Source organism: Peromyscus californicus, unplaced genomic scaffold, assembly GCF_007827085.1.
Source record: "Peromyscus californicus insignis strain IS unplaced genomic scaffold, ASM782708v3 Scaffold_17__1_contigs__length_78620276, whole genome shotgun sequence".
Classification (NCBI taxonomy): Eukaryota; Metazoa; Chordata; class Mammalia; order Rodentia; family Cricetidae; genus Peromyscus; species Peromyscus californicus.
The window spans coordinates 21,484,873-21,509,044 of record NW_026294469.1 but is presented as its reverse complement, the minus strand read 5'-3'; the positions used below and the strand labels follow the sequence as shown (position 1 = coordinate 21,509,044).

Here is a 24,172-nt window from a genome sequence, read left to right as displayed (position 1 = left end):
TGCAGGATATGAAATTAGGAAGGAGAAACAGAACAAAGTGTCACTATCCGCCCCACCCACCCCACACTGGGAGGGGGTATCACCCACCTTTAATCCCACCACTCAGGAGGCAGAGGCAGGAGGAGCTCTGTGAGTTCTAGGCCAGCCTGGTCTATAGAACAAGTTCCAGGATAGCCAGAGCTACACAGAGAAATCCTGTCTCGAAAATCTAAACTAAATAAATAATAAATGAATAATTTTAAAAATCATCTTTTAATCAATTGATTCCTCTGAAATCCCTCCCCAGTTTAGCCTCAACCACTCCAGGTCCTAAGAAGACAACAGGAAATTGATGTGCTTGTAAGCGATATAAGCAGTAAATATAAATATAGCAAAGCATGATGGCACACATCAGTAATTTCTGTACTTGGGAGGTGGAGAAAAGAGAAACATGAGTTCAAGGTTAAACTTTGGCTAAACAGAAAGTCTGAGACCAGCCTAGAATGCATGAGACACAGCTTCAAAAACAAGGCTGGAGAGATGGCTCAGTAATAAAGGGGCTTGCTGCCTTGTAGAGGACCCAAGCTTGTTTCCTAGTTCGTATATGGCAGTTCACAATCATTATAACTCCAGTTCCGGGTATCCAATCCCCTCTTCTGTTCCCCATGGGCACTAGGCATGCACACGATACACAAGCATTCAGGAAAACACACATAATATGCAAATCTTAGGGTTGTTTTTTGTTTTGTTTTTTGTTTTAAGTTTTTCTTTCTTTTTTGATCTGGCTAGTGAAATAGCTCAGCAGGTAAAGGCAGTTGCTACCAGGCCTGAGGACCTGAGCATTATTCCCAGGGCTCACGTGGTAGAGAAGAATGACCACTGCAAGAAGTCCTCTGATCTCCACTTGCACAGCACAGCAGATGCACACACACACACACACACACACACACACACACACACACACAGATAAAAAAAACAGGGCTGAAGAGATGGCTCAGTGGTAAAGTGTGCATGCTCTTCCTGACAACCTCAGTCAGACGCCAGCACCCACATCAAGCACTTCACAAGTCCCTGTAACTCCAGCTCCATGGGATCTAGCACCCTCTTCTAGCTTCCAAGGGTATCTACACTCACATGCACATACCCACACAAAATAACACACACAGAATAAAGAAATATAATACAATTTTTTTCTTTAATTTTGGAGTTAGGTGTAGTGCCACATGCCTGTAATCCCAGAATAATTAATTCAGAGCTAGCCTAGGCAACAAAGCAAGAACTTAACTTTCTTTTTTCAAAGTATATGAGTATATGAATGCAGGCATATGTATGTCAGTGTGTGTGTGTGTGTGTGTGTGTGTGTGTGTGTGTGTGTGTGTGTGTGTGAACTCATGGAGTTCAAAGAATAACTTTACATCTTGTTCAAGCAGGGTCTCTATTGTTATATTCCAGGTTGCCTGGCCCTCAAGCCCCCAAAAGTCTCCAGTCTCTGTCTCCTATCTTGCCACAGGGGTTAACTTACCACATCTGGCTTTTTACTCACATGAGTTCCAGGGATCCAAACTTAGAATGTAAAGCTTGCATGAAAAGTACTTAGCCACCTCTCCACTTCTATACGGAACACTTGGACTTTTGCTCACTGTCTTATTTCCTAAACAATACAGTACAGCCAGGCATGGTGGTGCACACTTTTAATTCCAGCACTTGGAAGACAGAGGCTGGTGGATCTCTGTGAGTTCCAGGCTAGCATGGAATCATTGTGAGACCCTGTCTCAAACACACAATACAATAGAGTAACATTCTGGAGCTGGGGAGATGCTTGGTCAGTAAAGTGACTGCCATACAAGCATGAGGATCTGAGTTCAGATCTCCAGCACACATATAAAATGCAGGCTGTGTCTACAACCTCAGCTCTGGGAGACAGACAAGAAGATCCCAGGAGCTTACAGTCAGCCAGCCTAGCTGAACCGGTGAGTTGTAGGTTTAGTGAGAGACTCTGTCTCAAAAAATACAGAGGCAAGTGATTGATGAAGACATCTGATTCAACCCGAGACACACACACACACACACACACACACACACACACACACACACACACACATTCATATATAACATGCACAGTACTTACATACATTCATATTATATGAAGTACTGTAAGTCATCTTGAGATGTTTCTAAAGCACACAGTAGGAAGTGTATATGTTATATGGAAACCCTACAGCACTTTATACAAGTAACTACCAACTGCTTAAGGACTCTGATGTATAAGAGTCCTCGGAAACTGCCTTCAGATACCAAAGGATGACTGTATAATTCATAGTGAAAGACTGTCCTAGAAGTATTGCAAAGAAAGTAAGAAAGTACACAAAGCTATGGGGGGGGGGGGTCCAACCAGAGTGAGCCATGGCTATCTACAGAGTCTACAGAGTGTTGTTCCAAGTGGAGGAAAAGCAAACACACAGAGTAGCACAGATGTGGGACAGCACAAGAGTCTAGGCTGATAAATAGACAAAAATATAAATGAAGACATAACAAACTGCGACGTCTGCACAAGGCACAGAGATTCAAGAGATCAATGATCATTATGCAGACGTCAATTCTTATACATCAATCATGACTATCACTGGTTATGCTCAATATCACTTGAAATTACACCAATGTGTTTTCTTTCCTCTACATTGCTCCTAGTCTTTCTATCCAAAGGGCTGAGAACTCAAGCCTGACCTAAGTTGAATAGGAAGATGGTGTTTATTTCAATCTGACTGTTAAGACCTTTGGGCAATTCCACAAAATCTTAGCCTATTTTATAAGCTCTTTCTTTTCTTTTTTCTTTTTTTGTTTTTAATTTGTGTGCACTGGTGTTTTGCCTGCACGAGGGTGTTGGGCACCCTGGAACTGGAGTTTCAGATAGCAGTGAGCCGCCATGTGGGTGCTGGGGATCAAACCCAGGTCCTCTAGAGCAGCCGGTGCTCTTAACCGCTAAGCCATCTCTCCAGCCCCGCCAGCCCTTGTTTTCAATTATAGTATCTGGTTCAGATCTCATCAGCTAATTAACCTGGACACCATAAGTCAGATCCAAGACACTCGCTGAGCATACATAAACAGTCTCCCATCTCTTTAACTCAGAAACGTTAGTCAGGAGTAGTGGCACACTCCTCTCAGGAGGCAGAGACAAGGCCTGGGAATTCAAGGACAGCCTGGACTGCAGCATGAGACTGTATTACAGCATGAGACTGTGTCACAACAACTTGAAAGACAAAGGTCTCAAATGCACAGATAATAGAGAACTACATATAACATAACTTTAAAGTCTAAATGCTGACAGGCAGTGGAGTCACACGCCTTTTACTTTAATCCCAGCACTCGGCAGGCAGATCTCTGTGAGTCAGAGGTCAGCCTGGTCTACAGAGTTGAGTCCCAGGACAGCCAGGGCTACACAGAGAAACCCGGTCTCAAAAAACCTAAATAAAACAAAGTAAAAAAATAAAGTCTAAATGCTAACCACATAGAACATAGGGCTAAATCAACGCAGTACTTTCCCCTAGGAAAGGAAAACCATCTTTTGTAGTGAGGGCAGGGAAATGCAGAAAACCCACGGAATACACTTCCTTACCTTTCTTCTCTGCGCCCTCGAAAACGTGGGTCATCAGGATCCCTGGAGAACCGTTCATCTCCAGGTCTGCGGCCTTCCCATGCCCCCGGAGGGCCTCGGGCTGCACCCCGGCCATCACCCTCACTGAATTCCCTGTGATCAGGTGGAAAGGGAGGTCCAGGGCCCCCTCGCCTCCATTTCTCTTCTTGTGGTAAGGGTCCTCCTCGCCCTTCAAATTCCCTTAACCGGTGGCCAAAGCGCTTGTCAGGGTGGAAGTCGTCTGGTCTGAAGTCGTCAGGGAAATCAGGGTGAGAGCCACGCCTGTCAGGAGGACCCCTGCAGTCCTGGCCACCCCGGAAAGGGCCCCTCTCAGGCCCGTGCTCGGGGCCACCAGTCTGCTCGTGCCGCCTCTCTGACATGGGGCCCAGGTGATGGTTGGGAGGGCCTCGAGAGTCACCTACAAGAAACAAAGCTGAATGTTAGTTACCATGGCTTCCATGAGGCCTGCTGTGCAGGCCTGCTCTACAGTACCTGCCAATTTTAGGAGATACTTTGCCCTATAATGCTTTCCCTTCTAGGTTCTCAGAGCACTTAGAAGATAAACATCCCAAAGCATCATATAATGGAGAGACCATGGGGTTTGGGGTACAACTTTCAGCTTTATAATGTGACCTAAGGATAATCACTAATCTCTAGAGAGTGTCCACTTCTCAGCCACATGTTGAAAACATAAGTGAACTTTCAGCACGAGAATGGACTTTCCTACCCTGTCCCTGTTCTTCCTGCGACTTCATCAGGGCCTCTGATTAGATACCCAAGAGACACAACAGAGAAAAGTTGGGCTGTAGACTGTGTTATCAAGAATTCACATCAGCCAGGGGTAGTGGCACACTCCCTTAATCCTAGCACTTTTGAGGTAAAAGTAGATGGATTTGAGTTTGAGACCAGCCTGATCTACAGAGGGAGTTTCAGGCCAGCCAGGGTATACAGTGAGACCCTGCTTCAAAACTGAAAATAAATTTTACACACACACACACACACATTCACTTCTGCTCGTGTAAGCACCACAAAGCCATCACAGGCCCCGGGTCTACACTGCTGCCACCCACTGTCCACTCCTTTAGTCCCTGGCCTGTTGCTTTATGCCATACCGCATTTTAGGAATCTTAACACACTCTTCCATAAGGCTCACCGAACCATGGGCCCCTCTAACAGCTGTTTGGGGACAAACGAGCTCTGCTGGCCTTCAACTTTGGGGTCTGCATTTACATATTATTTTGCTCTTTCTGGGAATGATGGGCCTCAAGTATGTTATTATTAGCATGTTTTGCAGACAAGAATTTTATTCGAAACTTCCCAGCTCCTGCCTTCTGCTGCTGTTTCTTGTCAATAAGACAACAACTTTCCTGTATCAGTCAGTCAACACTTCTGTTCCCTGCCTCCAACTCGCACCCTTCCATTTTTCATCTCCCCAGCCATTTCAACTCCTCTCCACTCAGCACGGACTGAAACTTGGAAATCTCAGTATAAAAAGGTGATGTCAGAAAAAAGTCTCTGCACTTGAGCTCCACTGTCCTTTCTCCAGGCAGTCTGCAAATATCTGGGTCAACTCCCCTAACGGACAAGCACTCAATGCTCACTGCTCTCACAGCTGTGCTGGTTAGTCCTATGTCAACTTGATACAAGCTAGAGTCACTTTCCGAGAGGGAATCTCAACTGAGAAAATGTTCCCATAGACTGGCCCCTGGGTAAGCCTGGGTGCTTGACTGATGATTGCTGAGAGGACCCAGTTCTTCTGGGTGGTGTCATCCCTGAGCTGGTGGTCCTAGGCTGCATGAGAAAGCAGGCTGAGCAAGCCACGGAGAGCAAGCCAGTAAGCAGCACTCCTCTATGACCTCTCATCAGCTCCTGCCTCTAGGTTCCTGCCTTGAGTTCCTTCCCTGACTTCCCTGGGGGATGGACTTACAAGCTGTAAGGTAAAATACACCCTTTCCTCCCCAAGCTGCTTTGCGTCATGACATTTTATCACAGCAACAGAAACCCCAACTAAGACAATTGCTTCTCCAACTTCGGGTTGTCTGAACTTAGTGACAACCGACCAGAGGATATGACACGGGTTCCATCTGGACTTCATTAACCTACAAACACTCATCTCACCATCTCTGGTTAAAAGGAGCCTGTCAACTTTCTTCCAAGGAAAGAAACCTACCACTACAAACGGTGATGTTGTGTTGGTGGCAACTAATCCAGGAGGGGATGGTAAGCCACTGGCATGTCTCTCCCTTCTCCCTCTGGTCCCTAGGAGAAAGAGGGGGGGAAGGCAGCAGGGCAGGTGGGGAGGAGGAGGGAGAAGGGAGAGGGGAGAGAGAGGGGCGAGCAAGATGCGCAGGAACAAGTGGAGACAGACGCAGGTGTGGCAGAGAGGCCACTTTCATTCATTAACAGAAGTACCGCGTGGACAACAAATGCCCTTCCCAAGGGTCCCCAAGCCTCCAGGGAAACTCTTCCTTTTCTTTCTCTCACAAATCCTTCTGTGTATCTACTGCTACCACTTCTATGGTAGCAACGGGGATGGAAATAAAAGCGCTTGAATCCCTGTCCTTTCTTACCTTTTAGTATCTCACATCAACTCAAAGCTGAGCTTTAAACATCTAAACTCCAGGGCTATAAATGTTGAAAGGCCTTCTCTTAATCCAACAGGATGGGACAAAAACATCTAACATGTACCACATGGTGCTGCGGGTTTGGCCAGTTAGTAATAAAGGTGTGCAGCACTGTGAGGTACAGTACCCACAGTGCCCCATGTGCCAATGTACTATTCTTTCCTAAGGGTGCTGAATGGGACCATTCCACTCCTACCTCACCTCTGCTCATATTCCCCTAAGTTCTTCCATGCCAACTCTCCTGCCAGCCCTTACCCTTTACTCCAAGGCTGCCCACCTGGGAGCAAGGGCACAATGCCTGTTCAACCAAATCCTCTGGTTAAATGGTAACTTCCAAATAGCCATACGCCCTAAATGCTGATAGTCCTCATCTTTGCTTTTCATAATATTAGTACATTGCTTTCTTCTTCAAATGGTGCCTTACAATGTATGCAGTTAGAGAGTCCAGTGTGGAACAATGGGGCAAAGGGGAGTGATAGTAAGAGCTCCATTAACATCCTGCATCCTCCACCCTATCAAGGAGCCGAAAGCAGAGGCAGTTCTGCTCTTTGGAAGGCCAGACACATGGACCTGCATCCCACAGGCACAAGAGCCACTTCCCATTCCAGTGTGGGCTGTGCTGGCCACAGACACAAATGCCAGGGCTCTCTGTGGTTTCACCACAAGTCTCTGGTAGTATGGAACTCATTTTCTCTGCCAGCATCACTGCCTAAGGAAACATTATCTATGGCAACAAAAGACACAGCAAACTATCACCTAAAGTGACTGTGACCTTCCCAGCAGGTCCAACACAATGCCACTGTATCAATTGCCAACAAAACTATTTACTGTCAAATGTGCACAAGAGAGGGAGAATACAAACTTCCTCAGCCAAGCATATATTTACCTTTGTTAGGGCCAGGTCCTTGTCCAGGGTTCAGAGGAGGGATTCGGCCTTGTGCTCCCTGCTGCCCTAGGCCTGGTATCAAGGGTGGGGGACCTGCACTCTGTCCTTCCTGAGGTGAAACATGTAAAGACAGGTATGAGACCATGGACAGGCGCTTCATGAACAACAACCATAACATGTGAAAAGCTGCTAAATATTTAGCTAGTGACATTAAAACAAAACCCCTCTAAAGTGGGCTGGGGAGATGGCTTGGTAGATAAAGTGCCCTGCAAGCATGAGAACCGGATGGAGTTTGAATTCCCCAGCACCCAAGTAAAGTCAGATGAAGCAGCCCAAGTGTGGGACCCCAGTGTACTTGGGGTGAAATGCAGCTGGAATGGGAGAGTCCCGAGATACACAAAGGCCAGCTAGCTCGTCAGATGCAGCAACGGACAAGCTGACTCCAACAAGGTGGCATGCACACACCTGTACTCACACAAAACACAAAGGAATATACACATAAACAATGCTGAACTGGGGAAGGAGTTATTTCTTTTCCACAATCAAAAGAAGAAGCATCTGTATTTTAAACCTCCTGAGAGGTTTCAGTTAAAGCCAGAGCTTTCCTTGTAAGATCAAGCAGGAACCAAGAGAGTCACAGTGTAGTGCCCCGGCTCTTGCAGACCGCGAGCTCCTCACAATGGGACAGGCCTGGCCTCTACCAGGCAGGCAGCTTTAACTGTCAAGTTGTGACAATGCAACCAACCCTCTCAAAGCTACATCAGGATGGAGCTTCTTGTTGCTATTTATTTATTTTATGGCAGAGGTGCACACTGTCACATGCAGAGGTAAGAGGACAGCTTTCAGGATTTGGTTCTCCTTTTCCACCTCATTGAGGCAACATCTCTCTTATTGCTGTTACTATACTGTAAGCTGGTGGCCTGTGAGCTTCTGACCACACCTAGCAGCTCAGACAAGATTACAGATGTGTGCCGCTAAATCTGGCTTTTTTTTTTTAAGATTTATTTAATATTTGTGTATGATGTTTTGCCTGCATGTATGTATGTGTACTACATGTGTACTCAGTATCCACAAAGGCCAGAAGAGGACATCAGATCCCCTGGAACTGGAGTTACAGATGGTTGTGAGCTATCATCATGTGGATACATGTAATCAAACCCAAGTCTTCTGCAATAGCAACAAGTGCTCTTAACCACTAAGTCATCTCTCCCGAACTCTGTGTGTGTGTGTGTGTGTGTGTGTGTGTGTGTGTGTGTGTGTGTGTGTGTGTGTGAGAGAGAGAGAGAGAGAGAGAGAGAGAGAGAGAGAGAGAGAGAGAGGTGTCAATGTGTAGTAGAAAGGTGCACATGCTTTTGTATGCACATGTATGTGCAGGAGGCCTGAGGTTGATGCGAGGAATCTTTCTCAATGGCTCTTCCATCTTATTCTTTGAGTCAGGGTCTCAATCAACCCCAAAATTCATTACGGTTAGTCTTGGTCTCACCAGCCAGCTCGCCTTAGGGACTCTGTCTTCACTTCCCAAGGCTGGAAGTACAGGTGAGCCACCATGGCCACTTAGTATTTGTTCTGATTCCCCACATTGCCCAAAGACCTTGGAGCAGGAGTCTTAACAAAGCAAACTAGACAAACCAGGCATGGTGGCATGTGCCTTCGATCCCAGTACTTGGGAGGCAGAGGCAGATCTCTGTGAGTTCAAGGCTAGCCTGGGCTACACAGTAAAACCTTGTCTCAAACAAAGATAACAAAACAAAAGCAAGACAAAACAGAAAGTATCTGGAAATTCTTTCATACAGAAAATACACTTAATAGCCTGGCATGTGGCACACGCCTTTAATCCCAGCACTTGGAAGGCAGAGGCAGGTGGATCTCTGTGAGTTCAAGGCCAGCCTGGTCTACAGAATGAGTTCCAGGATAGCCAGAGCTGTTACACAGAGAAACCCTAAAAACACCAACCAGAAAATACACTTACTGAGCGGCCTTTGTACGAGACTAGCACAGGTTCAAACCTCAGTGGTAAAATTACTCACATGTCACAAACCAGTCAGTCACATGAATGGACACTGACAGTACAGTCTTGGTGCATAAAGTCTGACCACCTGAACTGGATCTCAGGACTCCACAAATGTACAAAAACTAATTCATTAAAATGCTCATTAGACATGGTCTATAAACCCAGAACTCGGGAGGCTGAGGCAGGAGGACTCGGAGTTCAAGGCCAGCCTGAGTTACATAATGAGTCCATTTTAAAAAACAGAGAGGAAAATGCCATCAGTAATGCACTGCCAGAAGTTTCTGGGGCTTTGGCTTATTTAGTGTATGTGCATACATGCATACATGCCAAGGTCAGACGTCCTGCTCTATCACTCTTCACATTACTCCCATGAATAAGCTCTCTCACTGAACCTGGAAATAGGCCAGCAGCCAAAAGTCCCGTGATCCTCCTCTCTTCCCTCACAGTGCCGGGGTTCCAGACGCGAGTGTGACCATGCCCAGCTTTCTAACGTGGGTGCGAGAGATTCAAACTCAGGTCCTCATGCTCTTGTATCAGATGCTCCTATCCCATGAGTCATCTTCCCAGCCCTCAATGGCAGAAATGTCTAAACTGCTCTGCTGCCCACTTTTAGCCCTAAACAGTTCTTAACAGTATCTTTCTTTCATGCTGCTATTTTAACACCCAGATTCCACTGAGGTAAAGCAATGAAAACAAATGAAAAAACCACTTGATCAAAAGTGGAGAAAGTCGCCGGGCGGTGGTGGCGCACGCCTTTAATCCCAGCACTCGGGAGGCAGAGCCAGGCGGATCTCTGTGAGTTCGAGGCCAGCCTGGCCTACCAAGTGAGTTCCAGGAAAGGCGCAAAGCTACACAGAGAAACCCTGTCTCGAAAAACCAAAAAAAAAAAAAAAAAAAAAAAAAAAAAGTGGAGAAAGTCAGACTTTAGGATGTAAGAAACAGGAGCAAATTTTCCTTCAAGAAAATTCTGAGATTTGAAATGCCTTAAACACAGTATCAAGTCTTTCAGACTCATTCTAGTAATTCAAGTCAACTAGAAATTTTGGAACCATGATGGTTTTCATGTATAAATTTGACTGTCCTCTTCTCTAACATGTCTAGAGTTTCATTCATCATATAACAGTAAAAGTTTCTTAGTTTTATAATCCTCCAAAATGAAAACTATTCTTTCATAAAACAAACAAAAAAAGCAGTTAATAAGTAGAGTAAGTAGTATACACATGCAAGTGCACAGTGAATTAATAAGCCATACAGCTGGGCAGTGGTGGCGCATGCCTTTAATCCCAGCACTCAGGAGGCAGAGGCAGATGGATCTATTTGAGGCCAGCCTGGGCTATGAAGCGAGTTCCAGAACAGCCAGGACTACACAGAGAAACCCTGTCTCAAAAAACCAATTGATAGACAGACAGATAGACTGATCTACACACACACACACACACACACACACACACACACACACACACACACATACACACACACAATATGTGGAGTTTTAGCACAATTTAGGATGACAGCTCTGAACTGCATCCGGTTCATTCTAAATTCCCTAAGGTGGAAATAACTCAAATGCCCCATAATTTATGACATTTTCACGTTTTGGAAAATCTACAGAATACCACATCACATACTCAGTAAATCCAATGGTTACATTTCATAGTGTAGCACATGCTGTGTGCCAAGGCACACATGGAGGTTTGAGGACGACTTGTGGGTGCTGGCTCTCCTACCATGTGGGCTTGGGGGACTCATACATCATCAGGTTTGCTTGGCAAATGCCCTGACCTGCTGAGCTATTGCACTGGCCCAAATGGCTATTTTTAGACCATGGATTCTCAGTGGAATCTGGAAAGCACAAGAGGACGGGGCTGTATGTGCTGAGAGGTACGTTGCCTGCCCAGCATGCACAATGGTCCTGGGTTCCATCTTCAGCCTTCTCCTTCCCCAGTAAAAGGTTAAGGGAAAAAAAAATGGGTTCTTTGTTTTGTTTGTTCGAGACAGGGTTTCTCTATGTAGCCCTGGCTGTCCCGGAATTCATTCTGTAGACCAGGCTGGCCTGGAACTCACAGAGATCCGCCTGCCTCTGCCTCCTGAGTGCTGGGATTAAAGGCGTGCGCCACCACTCCAGCAGCTCCACCACCCACCTGAAGAAAAGATTTTTATTTTATTATCTTTCCCAGGCCGTACCCGAGTGTCTTTCAGAGCAGAGCTGTGGGGTCCTTCACTTGCTGTTGTGTGCTCACAACTGAATTCTAGCAAAAATCCCAGCTGCTCATTCCCAAATAATACCAAGACTGAGAACTTCAGTCATCACCTCATAAGCAAACACTACTGAATCCACTCACGCCCCTGCTGTCTTGTGTAATTCACCCCCAAACAACTTAACACTCTCTTCACACCATCTCTCAAGTAGCAAATAATGACTGAGTAGCAAAACTTCTTGAAGACAGAGTCCTTGAAAAACAACCAAATACCTACACAAATACTCCTTCCTACAAATACTACTTTTAACTTTATAATTTAGGGACTGGGCAAGATGGTGCACACCTTTAATCTCAGCATTTGCAAGGCAGAGGTGGAGGGACCTCTATGAATGAGTTTGAAGCCAGCCTAGTCTGCAAAACAAGCTCCAGCCAGAGCTATACAGTAAGACCCTGTCTTACTGTATGGGGGATGGTTTTCTGACATGTGATCAAGGATGACCTTAAACTCCAGATCCTTCTGTCTCCAGCCAACATGTCCCACATGCTAGCAAAGCATTTTGTCAAATAAGCTACAGCCTCATGATCCTGCAGGTGACAACAGCTTGAAGAGAATTTCATGCACAAGGCATTATTTTCAAGTACTCTGGTCTGGACTCAGTTCTTCTATAAATGCATCCACTGAAATGAAAATAGTAAGGCAGATGGCTTTCAGTATCCTCCAACACCCTCAGGCCATCTTTAAAAGTGGTGCATTTGCCCCCCCCCCCCACACACACACAAAGTAAATAGATATAAATGAATGTAATTAAAACAACAGTGACAACATGTGGAATGGCTGAGAGGACCTGCTACCACGTCTAACCATCAGATTCCTGAGGTCCAAACGGGAGAAGGAGAGAATCAGTTTCTAAAAATAGTCCTCTGACCTCCACATGCTTGCTATGGCGTGTGAGCATGTGCACACTCATAAAGTAAGTAAATGGAATTTTAAAAAATTTAAACTGGAGTGGACAGAAATGTTGAAGGTGGGCTGCTTACTTGCAGGCCCATGGAATAATCAGACTAAAAAGTCCACAAGAGACTCCAACAGTTGTGGAACTGCCTACAACCTAACACACTCCCCTCTTAGAGCCACAAGTCTTTGGAGCCTTGGCACAAGCAACTGTATTCCATTGAAAGCTGGTCTGTTCTGGAAGAATCTCTGTGAAAAATAATAAGGTGCAAAGTAAAGACACATGAGATCTACTTAATGATGGTGTAACTAGTTCCTCATCTCCATCTCACCACGTTCCTCCAGCCAGGCTGCCACTGTCATAAGCCACTACTGACACTTAAAGAGCAGGTGAGCCCAGCGTTAAGTGCTTTTCTGCATCCTTATGAGTGCTGTGCAGTACAGAGTCCATTCCCATGTGTTAATGCGTTCAACCAGAAATGAGTAATACCTGATTGAAGGGAGCCCGGGGCCCATCACCTAGCAGAGGTGTTTTTTGCTGCTGGAATGGTATTGGCCCTTGAGATGGATGTGGCCCTCTTGCCGGGTTCTGCTGTCCCTGAGGTCCAGGAGGTCCTTGCATGCCACCCTGGGGTGGAGGTCCCATAGAGCCCTGGGGTGGCCCCTGCTGCCCTTGTGAACCTGAGGGCCCTCGAAGTTCCTGCGGAGGGCCCAACATGGATCCCTGTGGTGGAGGCCCCTGCAGGCCCCGCATCTCCTGAGGACCTCTCATTTCCTGAGGGCCATGTCCCAGCAATCCACTTGGAGGATGAGGTCCTCTCATCTCTTGAGGTGGGTGGCCAATCATGATCCCTTGAGGAGCAGGACCCTGGTTCTCCCGAGGTCCTGGAGGCCCCTGCATTCCTCTTGGATTCAGTCCCATCAGAGGTCCCTGAGACACTGGACCTTGGATTCCTTGAGACCCTGGTCCACCCTGTATCCCATGAGGATGAGGAGGTCCTTGCATTCCTCGGGGACCAGGTGGTCCCTGCATTCCTTGAGTACCAGGAGGCCCCTGCGGGCCCATGTGGCCCTGAGGAGCAGGTGGACCTTGGGGGCCAATGTGACCCTGTGGTCCAGGTGGACCCTGGGGACCCATATGACCTTGAGGACCAGAACTACCTTGAGGTCCGGGTGGCCCTTGGGGACCCAAAGGGCCATGAGGTCCAGGGTGCCTCTGCATTCCTTGGGGACCATGCATGTCTTGAGGCCGAGGCAGTCCCTGGGGAGGACCCTGGGGTCCTTGTGGTCCCATGAATCCTTGCGGTCCCCCACCTCCTTGATGCAATGGAGGGCCTTGTGGTCCCATTTGTCCCTGGGGTCCAGGAGCTCTGAACTGGCCCTGGGGACCTGGAGGCCCCATTTGAGCCACCAATTGCATCTGCTGAGATGGATGAGGTTGCTGAAAACCTTGAGGAATCTGAGATATTGGACCTTGTCCAGAAAAGGGCTGAGGTCCGAGCAGAGGGGTACCAGACGAGGGTGGAGGCTGGATCTGATCAGCCTGTTTCTGTGCAAGCCTTTCAATTTTAAGTTGCTGGAAAGGGAAGAAAAAAAAAATTAGCGTACAGAATAAATAAAATAAGCTAAAGCCCTCAAGTAAGACTGCTATATTGCCTTCTGACATCCACATGCACACCATGCCACATACGTACGTGAAAACACACACGTGCACACATGCATGTGTCATTTAAAAACAACAATAAACAGTGTGGAAAAGCTATCAATAAAAGATGCTACCTCTACTTTCTTAGCTTACACACCTCTAAAAGCTGTGGATTGGTATACTGTAATGTGGCCATTTCTTGCTCAATTTCTGCTTGTGTTTTTTTCTTCTCTTCCAATTTGATATCCTCTTTCCTGTCATTCAGTACCTCATTTGGAGCAGGAATTGGAACTTTATTTTGCATCCAGGCCTTAGAAAAAAGAGAAAATTAAATGACAGACAAGCATGAAAATTATGATAGGTTGAAAATATTCTCTAATATCATCAGTATACGTGGCTGAACTGTCTTCCCCTCTAAAGCCAATTCTTCATGACATAATGGAGTGGGGCAGGTGCATGTGTCATTGGAAATTACTCCAATTACTACTAAAATTACTACAAGTTACCCTTTGGTATCCTCAAAAGTTCATATGGTGATGGTTGGTATCCAGGTGATGACTTTGGGGAGGAAGTGAAATCCTAGGAGGCAGGGGCTTGAGGGAGTGAGTCGGTCATTGGGGGTACACCCTTGTAGGGGATACTGAGACCCAAGCTCCTTTCACTCTCTCTGCTCTTTGGGAATTATGAAGTGAGCTTTATTCTGCAACATGCTCCCCATCATGATGTGCTCTCACACCACAGAACCATGGACCTTCTGAAACCATGAACCAAAACAGACTTCCTCCTCAATTTCAGCTGTTAACATGGATATGTGACACACTGACAGAAAGCTGACTGAAATATTGCAAGCTATTGCAGTTATCAAGAACACAAGGCTTTGAGGCTGGAGGGTTGGGTTCAGCAGTTAAGAGCACTGGCTATTCTTCCAGAGGAGCCAGATTCAATTCTCAGCACCCACATGGCAGCTCACAACTGTCTGTAACTTCAGTTCCAGAGTATCAGACACCCTCACACAGACATACGTGTAGGCAAAATACCAATGAACACACACACACACACACACACACACACACACACACACACACACACACACAAGAATGCAAAGCTGCTAGCCACTTGAGTATTTGTATCAGTGAAGCAGACAACAGCAACATACACTGCCTGCTGATTCTTTCTCTTCCCTCTGACAATGTAAATGATAAAAATGAGGCAATAATAAGAGAAGGCAAAGAAGATGGATGTGAAGCTCAGGATTTAACTTTAAAGCAGCAAATGGTAAGTATGTTTAAAAGAAGACTATGGGCAGAAGGCACCCAAAGGGCTGACGGGCTTATCTTATCCAAAGGCGCCTACTTCTGAGCACCAGTGAAAGGATCCAGCCACAGATCCCTCAGCACAGGGTGCTATTAGTGACTCACCTGCTGGAACTGAGCGGGAATGGGCTTTGCATAAGGGACCTTCTTCTGCGGAACCTTTTTCTGATCCTTTTGCATCACTTCCTCCATTCCCCAATCTAGGCCTGGAATTGTCATCTCAATTTCATTTGCCTCATCTTTTCCTGAAACCACAGAAAGAACAGTTAGTCCCTTAAATGAAAGAATGTAGCCACTTAATAAATGAACAAATTGTTGGAAGCAACATTTTAAAACATTATATAGTCTGAATTATTTTTATTCAAAATCCTCAACATAAACCATGTGAGCATTCCAACACCACTTATTAACAAACTATTTTACCATGAAAATAAGATGGAGGTCTACAAAAACTTATAAAAAAAATTTAAATGGATGAACATAACTGCCCTTACCCATCTGTTCTTGCTCCATAGCTAACTTCAGTTGTTCTGGTATTCCCATCCCTGGGATTACTGCCAGGCTATTAGGTTCCAGGTCATCTACAAATAATATATCCATTGTTAATAGAGATTTCATAGTGTTCCCTACAAATGATGCTTTATAAAAATAAGTAATATCACTGGGTGCAGTAGCACATGCCTTTAATCACAACATTCAGAAGACAGAGGCAGTAGATCTCTATGAGTTCAAGACTAGTATAGATTATATAGCAATAGCAAGTTAAGTCACTCAGGAATACACAGTGAGACCATGTCTCCAAACAAAACAAAACAAAAAAAGCAAACAAACAAACAAATAAAACAGGTGGTATTGCTGGTGAGTTATAAATCAATAAATTATAAAATTAAAACTAAGGCTGAGTGAGCTGATGCATGCATGCCTTTAATCCCAGCACTTGGGAGGCAGAAATAGGCAGGCCTCTGACTCCAAACAAAAAACTAAATTATCTGGAGGCTGGTAATTATTTGGTGTGAGGGTTGAGAACAGAGCATCAAGCATGCTGGGTAAATACTGGATCACTTAGTTACATCCCTTGCCCCAAATTAGTTTCGTAGGAGTCTCCTGATACTTAAGGTTTATAATGGGATATCAGGAGACTTCACAGGACAAATATGTAGTCTTACCATACTCTACTCCATCCTCCGACATGCCAGGTAAAAGGTTCAGATTATATCGATCTCGCATCTTATCACCAGGCCGGTTTCGAGTCCAGAATTTGCTGATGAAATAAAAGTAATGGGAGAAAGAGTAGCATGGTTTCAGTGTTTTTTTCTGGGCACAATAGCTCAAATAAGTTTTTAAAATATCGTTCTTTGAAATATTTTAATCAGAATGCAAAACAAAATTTAAACAACCAAAGTTAATGTTTAATACTCCATCTCTTTATTATAATACCCTTATGCCAATCACTCCAAAAATGGCAGATTAGATGCTGTAACTCAGTGAAGGAATAGAGTCAGAACAAGAAATAACAGACTCAGGCTGTGTATGATGGGACTCCCTTGTAATCCCGGCACTCGGGAGGCAGATGTAGGAGGAGTAGCAGCTCAAAGTCATTTTCGGCTACAGAGCAAACTGGAGTCTAACCTGGTTTACATGACTCTTGTTTTTGTTTTTGTTTTTAAAAGGTGCGGGTGGGGACTAGAATCAGAGAAGAAAACAAAAACATCAGAAACACAGAATGGTAAAAGGGCTGGAAAGTGTGAGAAAAGAAGGGGTAGGAAGTAAAGAGAGAAGCTTTTTTTAAGCTCAAGTGAGATCCACAAAATCCTCCAGGGAAGAAAATGCCAGTGGCAGCTGCCAGCGAACACTAGGCCACACTGCCGCCCAGCCTAGGTCATCAGCCGTTGCCATCAGAGGACAGACACTGGACAGACACTGAGCGGACTGCAGCGGGGATGCTTCCATTAGGGGGGACACACAGCACTGGCTGTGGAGACCTCCACAAAAGTGGAGTGTGGGAACCTAAAGCTGAGATTCTCATTAAGCTCAAGAATATGGAAGACATCACCTCAGCCACTGCCTACTCCAACAACAACAACACAGAACATGGAACCTGTCCTGAATCTGGCACAATGTAGCCATAGACAGCAAGTATTCCCACACTGTTGAGCATTGTCAAAAAGCAGCTCCCATCTGTTTGGGAAGAAAACAGTCCACAACAAATGTAAATACAAGCAGGAGTACACTGTCCTTTCTCCCTACAACCTCGAACACAGAAATCCCGGTGTGGAAAGTGTAATCTCTCCATCAGAGAGGAGGGTAACTGGCCGTGGAGCTGAGCAGAATGAGGGTTGTCTCAGACTGGGTGCCTCCTACACAATCATGAGTCAAACACACCAACTCTTCTGTGGTTTGGGTTTTGTTGTTGTTTTATCAAGGTCTCCCCGTGTAGCGCTGGTGGGCTTGGCCTCAGATTCACAGAAATCCACCTGCCTTTGCCTCCTGGAGTGCTGGGATTACAGGCGTACCCCGCCACAGACACTCTCATCAGCAGGGATCTAACCTTTGGAATTACTGAGACCAGCAGCTCTCTGTCCACCTGCAGAGCCAGCTACAAAAACCAAAGGGTAGGGAAGCCACAGTCAACCCGCTGGGAAGAAATACTGACCATGTTGTATTATTTCTCATTTCCTTTAATTTGTCCATTGCGGTGGAAGAAAATAGTACTAACATAATACATTTAAAGGGGGCCACTCAAACACTTGCCCAACCCCAATTTCTGTAAGACCTGCAGCAGTCTGAGCCAGGTTCAACCCCCCAGGCTCTGGTGTTTGAACACTTGGTTCACCGCCGGCAGCACTAGTTGGGGAGGTGTAGGTGGTACAGCGCGGCCAAAGAAGTCTGTCCCTGGAGATTATACACATAGCCTTGCCCTGCTTCCAGTCCTTCCCCGCTCCACACTTGCAGTTGAGGATGTGACCTTTCAGCTTCCGGTTCCTGCCACCATGCCTGCCGCTTACTGCCAGCCTCTGCCCTGCTACGATTTACCCCTATCCCTCTGGAACTATAAGCCAAAATAAACTCTTTCCTAAGTTGCCCTTGGTCATGGTGTTTTGTCACAGCAAGAGAAAGGTAATTAATTAATACATTATCTCAGTATCTCAGTGAAATTCTCTTGGTAGCAACCCTGAAATCCAAGAGAGCATGGAATGAAATATTTCAAGCCCTGAAAATAAAGCCCATACCAAATTAAAGAACACATTAAGTGGATACATATCCATCACAGATAGCGTCAATTGTCAATGACACAACCCTAGACACAGCTGGGAAGAAACCTCAAATGAAGAACTGCCTCCATCAGACTGGCCTGTAAACATGTCTGTGGGCATTTTCTTGATTATTAATTGATGATGTAGGAGGAAGGGGCTAGGCTATATAATAAAGGAAGCTGAACATGAACCTGAGAACAAGAAAGTGAGCAGTGTGCTCCATGGTCTCTGCTCCCAGTTTCTGCCCTGACTTTCTCAGTAATGGAATGTGACCCAGGAGCTGTCAGACGAAATAAACCCTTTCTTCTCCAAGTTGCTTTTGGTCATGGTGTTTATCACAGCAACAGAAATCCTAACCAGGACAACGTCCAAAGTGGCTGCATCCCAGGAATACGACGGATTAAATGGATGCAAATCAATAAATGCAAAGCAATACAGAAATAGAGCTAAAGACAGGAGTCACATGATCATCAACAGACGTGGAAAAGACCTCTAACAAAGTTCACTATCACTTCATGATAAAAGCCCTGAAGAAAGTAGGAACAGGAGGAAGGACATATTCCTCAATGTAATAAAGACTATACATAACAAACCCATAGCCAACATGATAGTAAATGGGAAAAAGCTGTGAAGTATTTTTCCTAAAATCTAGAAGGAGACAAGGATATCCATCCCCACCCCCTTTTATTCAAACAATGCTTGAAGTCTTAGCTAGAACATCAGGCAAGAGAATAAAATAAAAGTGCAGAAATAGGAGAAGTCCCAGTCATTCGTATTGGCCGATGACATGCAGATAGTAAAAAGATCCTACGAGAACATTCTTAAGCTAGATAAACACTTCAAACAAAGTAAAAGGATACAAAAGCAATCTTCAAAAAAAAGCATTTCTGAATACCAATACTGAACTGTCTGAGAAAGAACTCTAAAAGCAACAACAGCTTCAAACTTTTTAAAAAACCAGACATGACAGCCCATATCTATAATCCAAGTACCTGGGAGATTAGTGTCAGGGTAAAAAGTTTAAAGCTTCCTTGGCTACACAGTGAAATTCAAGACCAGCCTGGGAATAACATGAGACCTTGTCTTAAAAAGAAGAAAGAAAAGAAAGAAAAAAGAGAGGAAGAAGAAAAGAAAGAAAGGAAAAAAAGAAGAAGAGGAGGAGGAGGAGGAAGAAAACTAACCAAAGAGATGAAAGACCTCTACAATTAAAACTTTAAAACACTGACTAATATCTAAAGAAACTGAAGAACATAGTAGATGCATTAACAGAATACTGTGATGTTAAAAATGATTAGCAGATTCAACGCAATCCCCTCACAACTCCAATGGTATTCTACACAGAATTCAAAAGGGCTTGGAGGGGGTTTCTAAAACTCATGGAAATGAAAATAAAAACCAACAACAACAATAATTTTAAAAAATAGCCAAATTAATCCTTAACAGAAAGAATAATACTGGAAATATTACAATATTTCATCTCAAATTATACTACAGACACGTAGTTAACAAAACTGCATGATACTGGTAGAGAAACAGACATGTAGACCAGCAGAATAGAACAGAGAACTCAGAAATAAACCAACAGGTCATATCCACTTAATTTTTTAACAACGGTACCAAAACATACACCAGGAAAATGACACTTTAAGAAACCGTGCTGAGAAAACTAGGTTTCTCTATATTCAGAAGAAAGGGGATAGAGGAGAGGGGCAACTAAGAACAAAGGTTACCCACATGTAAGAATGAATATGAAACGCACTTATTTGCATGCGAACCCTCCCCGCCAATAGTGTCCCCTATAAAAATATTTCTAAAAATAATTTGAAGGGGCTGGGTGGCAGTGATACACACCTTTAATCCCAGCACTCAGGAGGCAGAGGCAGGCAGACCTCTGAGCTGGACGCTAGCTTGGTCTACATAGAGTTCCAAGATAGCCAGAGCTATACAATGAAACCCTGTCTCAGGAAATAAAAAAATTGAAATATAAACCAATATATACATATACATGTACATATATACATACATACATACGTATGTGTGTGTGTGTGTGTGTGTGTGTGTGTGTGTGTGTGTGTGTGTGTGTGTGTGTGTGTATGTTTCCTACTACTCCTTAAGTATAGACATTTCTTAGTATTTTCAGTATGGTACTCACCTGGTATGGTCATTTGAGCCTGAGCAGAGAATATGTCCAAGAGGATGCCAAGCCAAACTCCAGATCATCCCTTCATGAGCCATCTCCATCCCACCTACTTCCTTCTCAACCCTGCACAGGCACCAGTGAAAGAAATTGTTAAACCAAAATTCCCAAGAGAACACTCAAAACAAACGCACAAATAAAAGAACACTAAAAACATCAAAACAAAACAAAAGATATTCTTTAGCATTAAAAGAAGAAGCACCACCATCTCTGTTGAGTCTTGTCAGTGCTATGTGTTACACTGGTTTTTCAGCAGAAGTAGATTCGTACAGTCAAACATAAAGGAACCACAGAAAAGTACGCTTCATAAACTATTTCAACTAAGGAATCTATTTTATTCTTCCATAATGACTTCTACATCCAAAACACAAGTGCTGTGTCTTCTACTCCATTCGAGATTTACAAAATTGAAAGGTGCAGGACACTTTCTCCAATATGGACATATCTGCACAGAGAAATGCAATACTGATCCTATTTATATACACTTGAGAACTCTTCACAACACACTCCTTGCAGTCATTTATAGTCATCACAGCACTGCACACATTACAGTGCATTCTCTGGAGGCCAGTTCAAAACAGACTTTTTAATTTAAATTTAGTTTACTAATGTGTGTGTGATATGTGTGGTGTGTGTGATGTGTGTTGTTTACATGTATGTGGAGAGGGAGAGTGCATGTGTGCACACATGATTGTACACCAAGGGAAGTCATAGTGAACTTTAGGAGTCAGTTCTCTCCTTCTGCAATGGATTCCAAGAACAGAAATCAGGGTGTCAGGCTTGCACAGCGGATGTTTCTTACCTGTTGAGCAGTCTCACTAGCCCAAGACCATTCATTTTCATCTGCGTCTCTTACTTAGAACATTATCTGTCCAAAATCTGCCCTGAAGGACTCTGTCTTCATACTTGGAGAAGTTTGTCACATGCAATGGCCATGTGCGGGTGCTTCTCAAGAGAACGCCAATGGAGTCGGGAGTCAAAACATCCCAGTCCCCAGCCACCAGAATTTCCCTAGCTGAGGCCCCCAATACAAGAGAGCCAAGACTCTTCTGCTGTCATACAATGTGGGAATGTGTATACAGGCAAACACTATCACTTCTCCACAGTAAATGGTACATACCCAACATGCCAGAATAACAGAGAGCCATCAGAGCCGCCACTGGCAAACAGTCCTTCGTGAACAGGGTGCCAGGCTACAGCTGCCAAACCAAAGAACAGAGAAAGGGGTCACGACTACAATGTGAGACGGCTGCAGGGAAGGGCCCCCAAATGAGAAGCACGGCAGGCACACACCTGTGGCTTCCTTCTTGTGACCTCGGAACACTTGAAGCTCTTCTTTCAGGTTTCGGATATCAAAAAGCTTACAGAGATGGTCACGCGATGCTGTGAGGAGCCAGTTGCCATTGAGGTTTAATTTCACTTCCATCACTGTGTTCTTATGGGCGTGACTAGAAACGAAGCACCGAGAGTATACCATGTCAGGATGCAGAGCAAGCATCACTTAATGGAGATGGTCCTTTTTGTTAAAGCACGTGGATGAAGATGGTGAAAGGTGTGGCCTGGTAGTAATAAAGCATGTGACCATAACTAGATAAGATCACACTGAAAATACACTTGAAAACTCTTGTCAGTGCCAGGCATGGTGGCACACACCTTTAATCCCAGCACTTGGGAGGCAGAGGCAAGGCGGACCTCTGTAAGTTCATGGCCAAGTTGGTCTACACAGGTTCCAGAACATGCAGGGCTACATAGAGACACCTTGTCTCAAAAAAGAAAAAAGAAAGAAAAAAGAGGAGGAGCAAGAAGAGGAAGAAGGAGGAGGAAGAAATAAAAGAAGAGAAGGAGTAGAAGAAAACTTGAAAAATAAAAGGAAACTACGTCTGTGGATGACAGAAATGAAGTCCAGTATCTAAACACCACTCTCAAAATCCAGCTAAAAGGGCAATGGAATGGGATTCTGCTGGACAGAAAGGTTCATCTGGAAACAGGGGAAGTACTTGGAATACATACACTGATACTCTATCATGTTCATCAGATTTTAAAAACTATGAAGTTTCTCTCATTAAGATAAACTTTACCTATGGAAGCAGGCACTACTTTACAGATAGTCTGAGGGTTAATTTGAACTAAAGGCATGAATGCTTTGTCCCAGGGCCTGCATAATGCTTCTATCCAAGGGTTCACAATGTACTGTGTATGGCCATGTTTCACAGCAGCCTTGCCTTAACTAATTTGAGGTGTGGATGTTTCATTTCCAATTAGGGCCAGGATATGGCATCCACGTGCCCTAACAGAACACACTCATGTAACTGTAACAATTACAAATAATGCCAAGGAAAACCAAAGCTACCTAAGCAAGCAAGTCTCCAAGAGAGGGAAGACAGAGATGGGGAAGAGATGGGAGATGGGTGGGGACAGGGAGGAAAAAGGAGAGGGAGAGGAAAGGGAGGGGGAGGGGAGAGGGAGGGGAGAAACAGGGAGAGGGGACGGGAAGGAGAGACAGAAAATGGGAGAGAGAAGAGAGAGAAAAGAGGACAGGGAAGGGGAGGAGGGGGAGGAGAGGAGAGAACTGGCACACAAATGAAGAGAAATCTTTGTATTCAGATGGAGCCGGGGAGGTGGGGCCTCGACTGGAAGGAGGCGCAGGTACTAAAACCACAGGTGACAGGTGCTCTGAAGAGACTCGGGGACAACAGGAGAAACCTCCTCTTCCCACCAGTCACAGGATAGCCCAGTAAAACTTAGGTCTGGAGCAGAACAAGTATCATCTTCCTTCACTAGAGACTTAGAGAGAAGTCATATTTAACAAACATCCAAAGACTACAACTCTTGGTGTCCAAACCACAGGAGAAAGCTAAAAGTCAAGTGATGCAGGCTGCCTTTGGTCCCTCTTCTTCAAGGGACAAGGTAGGGTTCCTATCACTTACAGTGTTGCAAGACTCTGCCCAGTCTTGGGATCCCAGAACTTGATTGGCTGCTGGCTATCTTTACTTCCTGAAACGACTAACCCTTTGGTTGGATGCCAGTCTACACACTTCACATCAGCACCGTGACCTGTTGGGAAACAAGTCAGAACAAAGCCTCAGTGGTCATATGCATTGCAAGTGGGGCTCCCTTCTAAATGACAAAAGCCAAAAACCTGGCAGATGAGCTGCTCTTCGTGTTTGGTTGACTTGAACTTCCTGAAAAGCTCTTGGCTGTCTGGGGCTCTGCTGGACCAAGGGCCAGCTCCCCTCCGATACTGCCGTGCTCGCGGCCAACCTAGCCTTCTTCTCTGGGAACTACATGAATCTTCCTCACCTACCTGCTGGTGGGTCATCGAGGCTTTTTGGAAGATGCATTCTGTAGGCTTTTTAAGCCTTTAATGCTATTCCTGATTATGTTAGTACTAAGAGTCAACCTGTACTGCTCAGTTCAGTGTTCCTTCATTATGGCAGTCTAGGTAGATCAAAAGCCCTAAATCCAGGTTTACACACTAC

The 24,172-nt window shown here is 45.0% G+C and overlaps 1 protein-coding gene across 3 annotated transcripts in view; it reads right to left on the bottom strand.

Annotated features, from left to right (window-relative positions):
• The window catches only part of Wdr33 (WD repeat domain 33), a 113,037-nt gene that overhangs the window by 5,948 nt on the left and 82,917 nt on the right, over nucleotides 1-24,172 (bottom strand). For 2 of the 3 annotated variants that reach the window (XM_052741763.1, XM_052741762.1), the window contains 11 exons: nucleotides 23,621-23,747; nucleotides 21,987-22,141; nucleotides 21,814-21,892; nucleotides 20,649-20,759; nucleotides 16,409-16,503; nucleotides 15,737-15,823; nucleotides 15,348-15,487; nucleotides 14,087-14,239; nucleotides 12,775-13,860; nucleotides 7,121-7,229; nucleotides 3,593-4,028 (listed from right to left, as the gene is read on the bottom strand). In XM_052741763.1, coding sequence (XP_052597723.1) covers nucleotides 3,593-4,028; nucleotides 7,121-7,229; nucleotides 12,775-13,860; nucleotides 14,087-14,239; nucleotides 15,348-15,487; nucleotides 15,737-15,823; nucleotides 16,409-16,503; nucleotides 20,649-20,759; nucleotides 21,814-21,892; nucleotides 21,987-22,141; nucleotides 23,621-23,747 — 2,578 coding nt within the window. Of the gene's footprint in view, nucleotides 1-3,592; nucleotides 4,029-7,120; nucleotides 7,230-12,774; nucleotides 13,861-14,086; nucleotides 14,240-15,347; nucleotides 15,488-15,736; nucleotides 15,824-16,408; nucleotides 16,504-20,648; nucleotides 20,760-21,813; nucleotides 21,893-21,986; nucleotides 22,142-23,620; nucleotides 23,748-24,172 lie in introns of those variants that run through there. The other variant, XM_052741764.1, reaches the window with a different exon arrangement.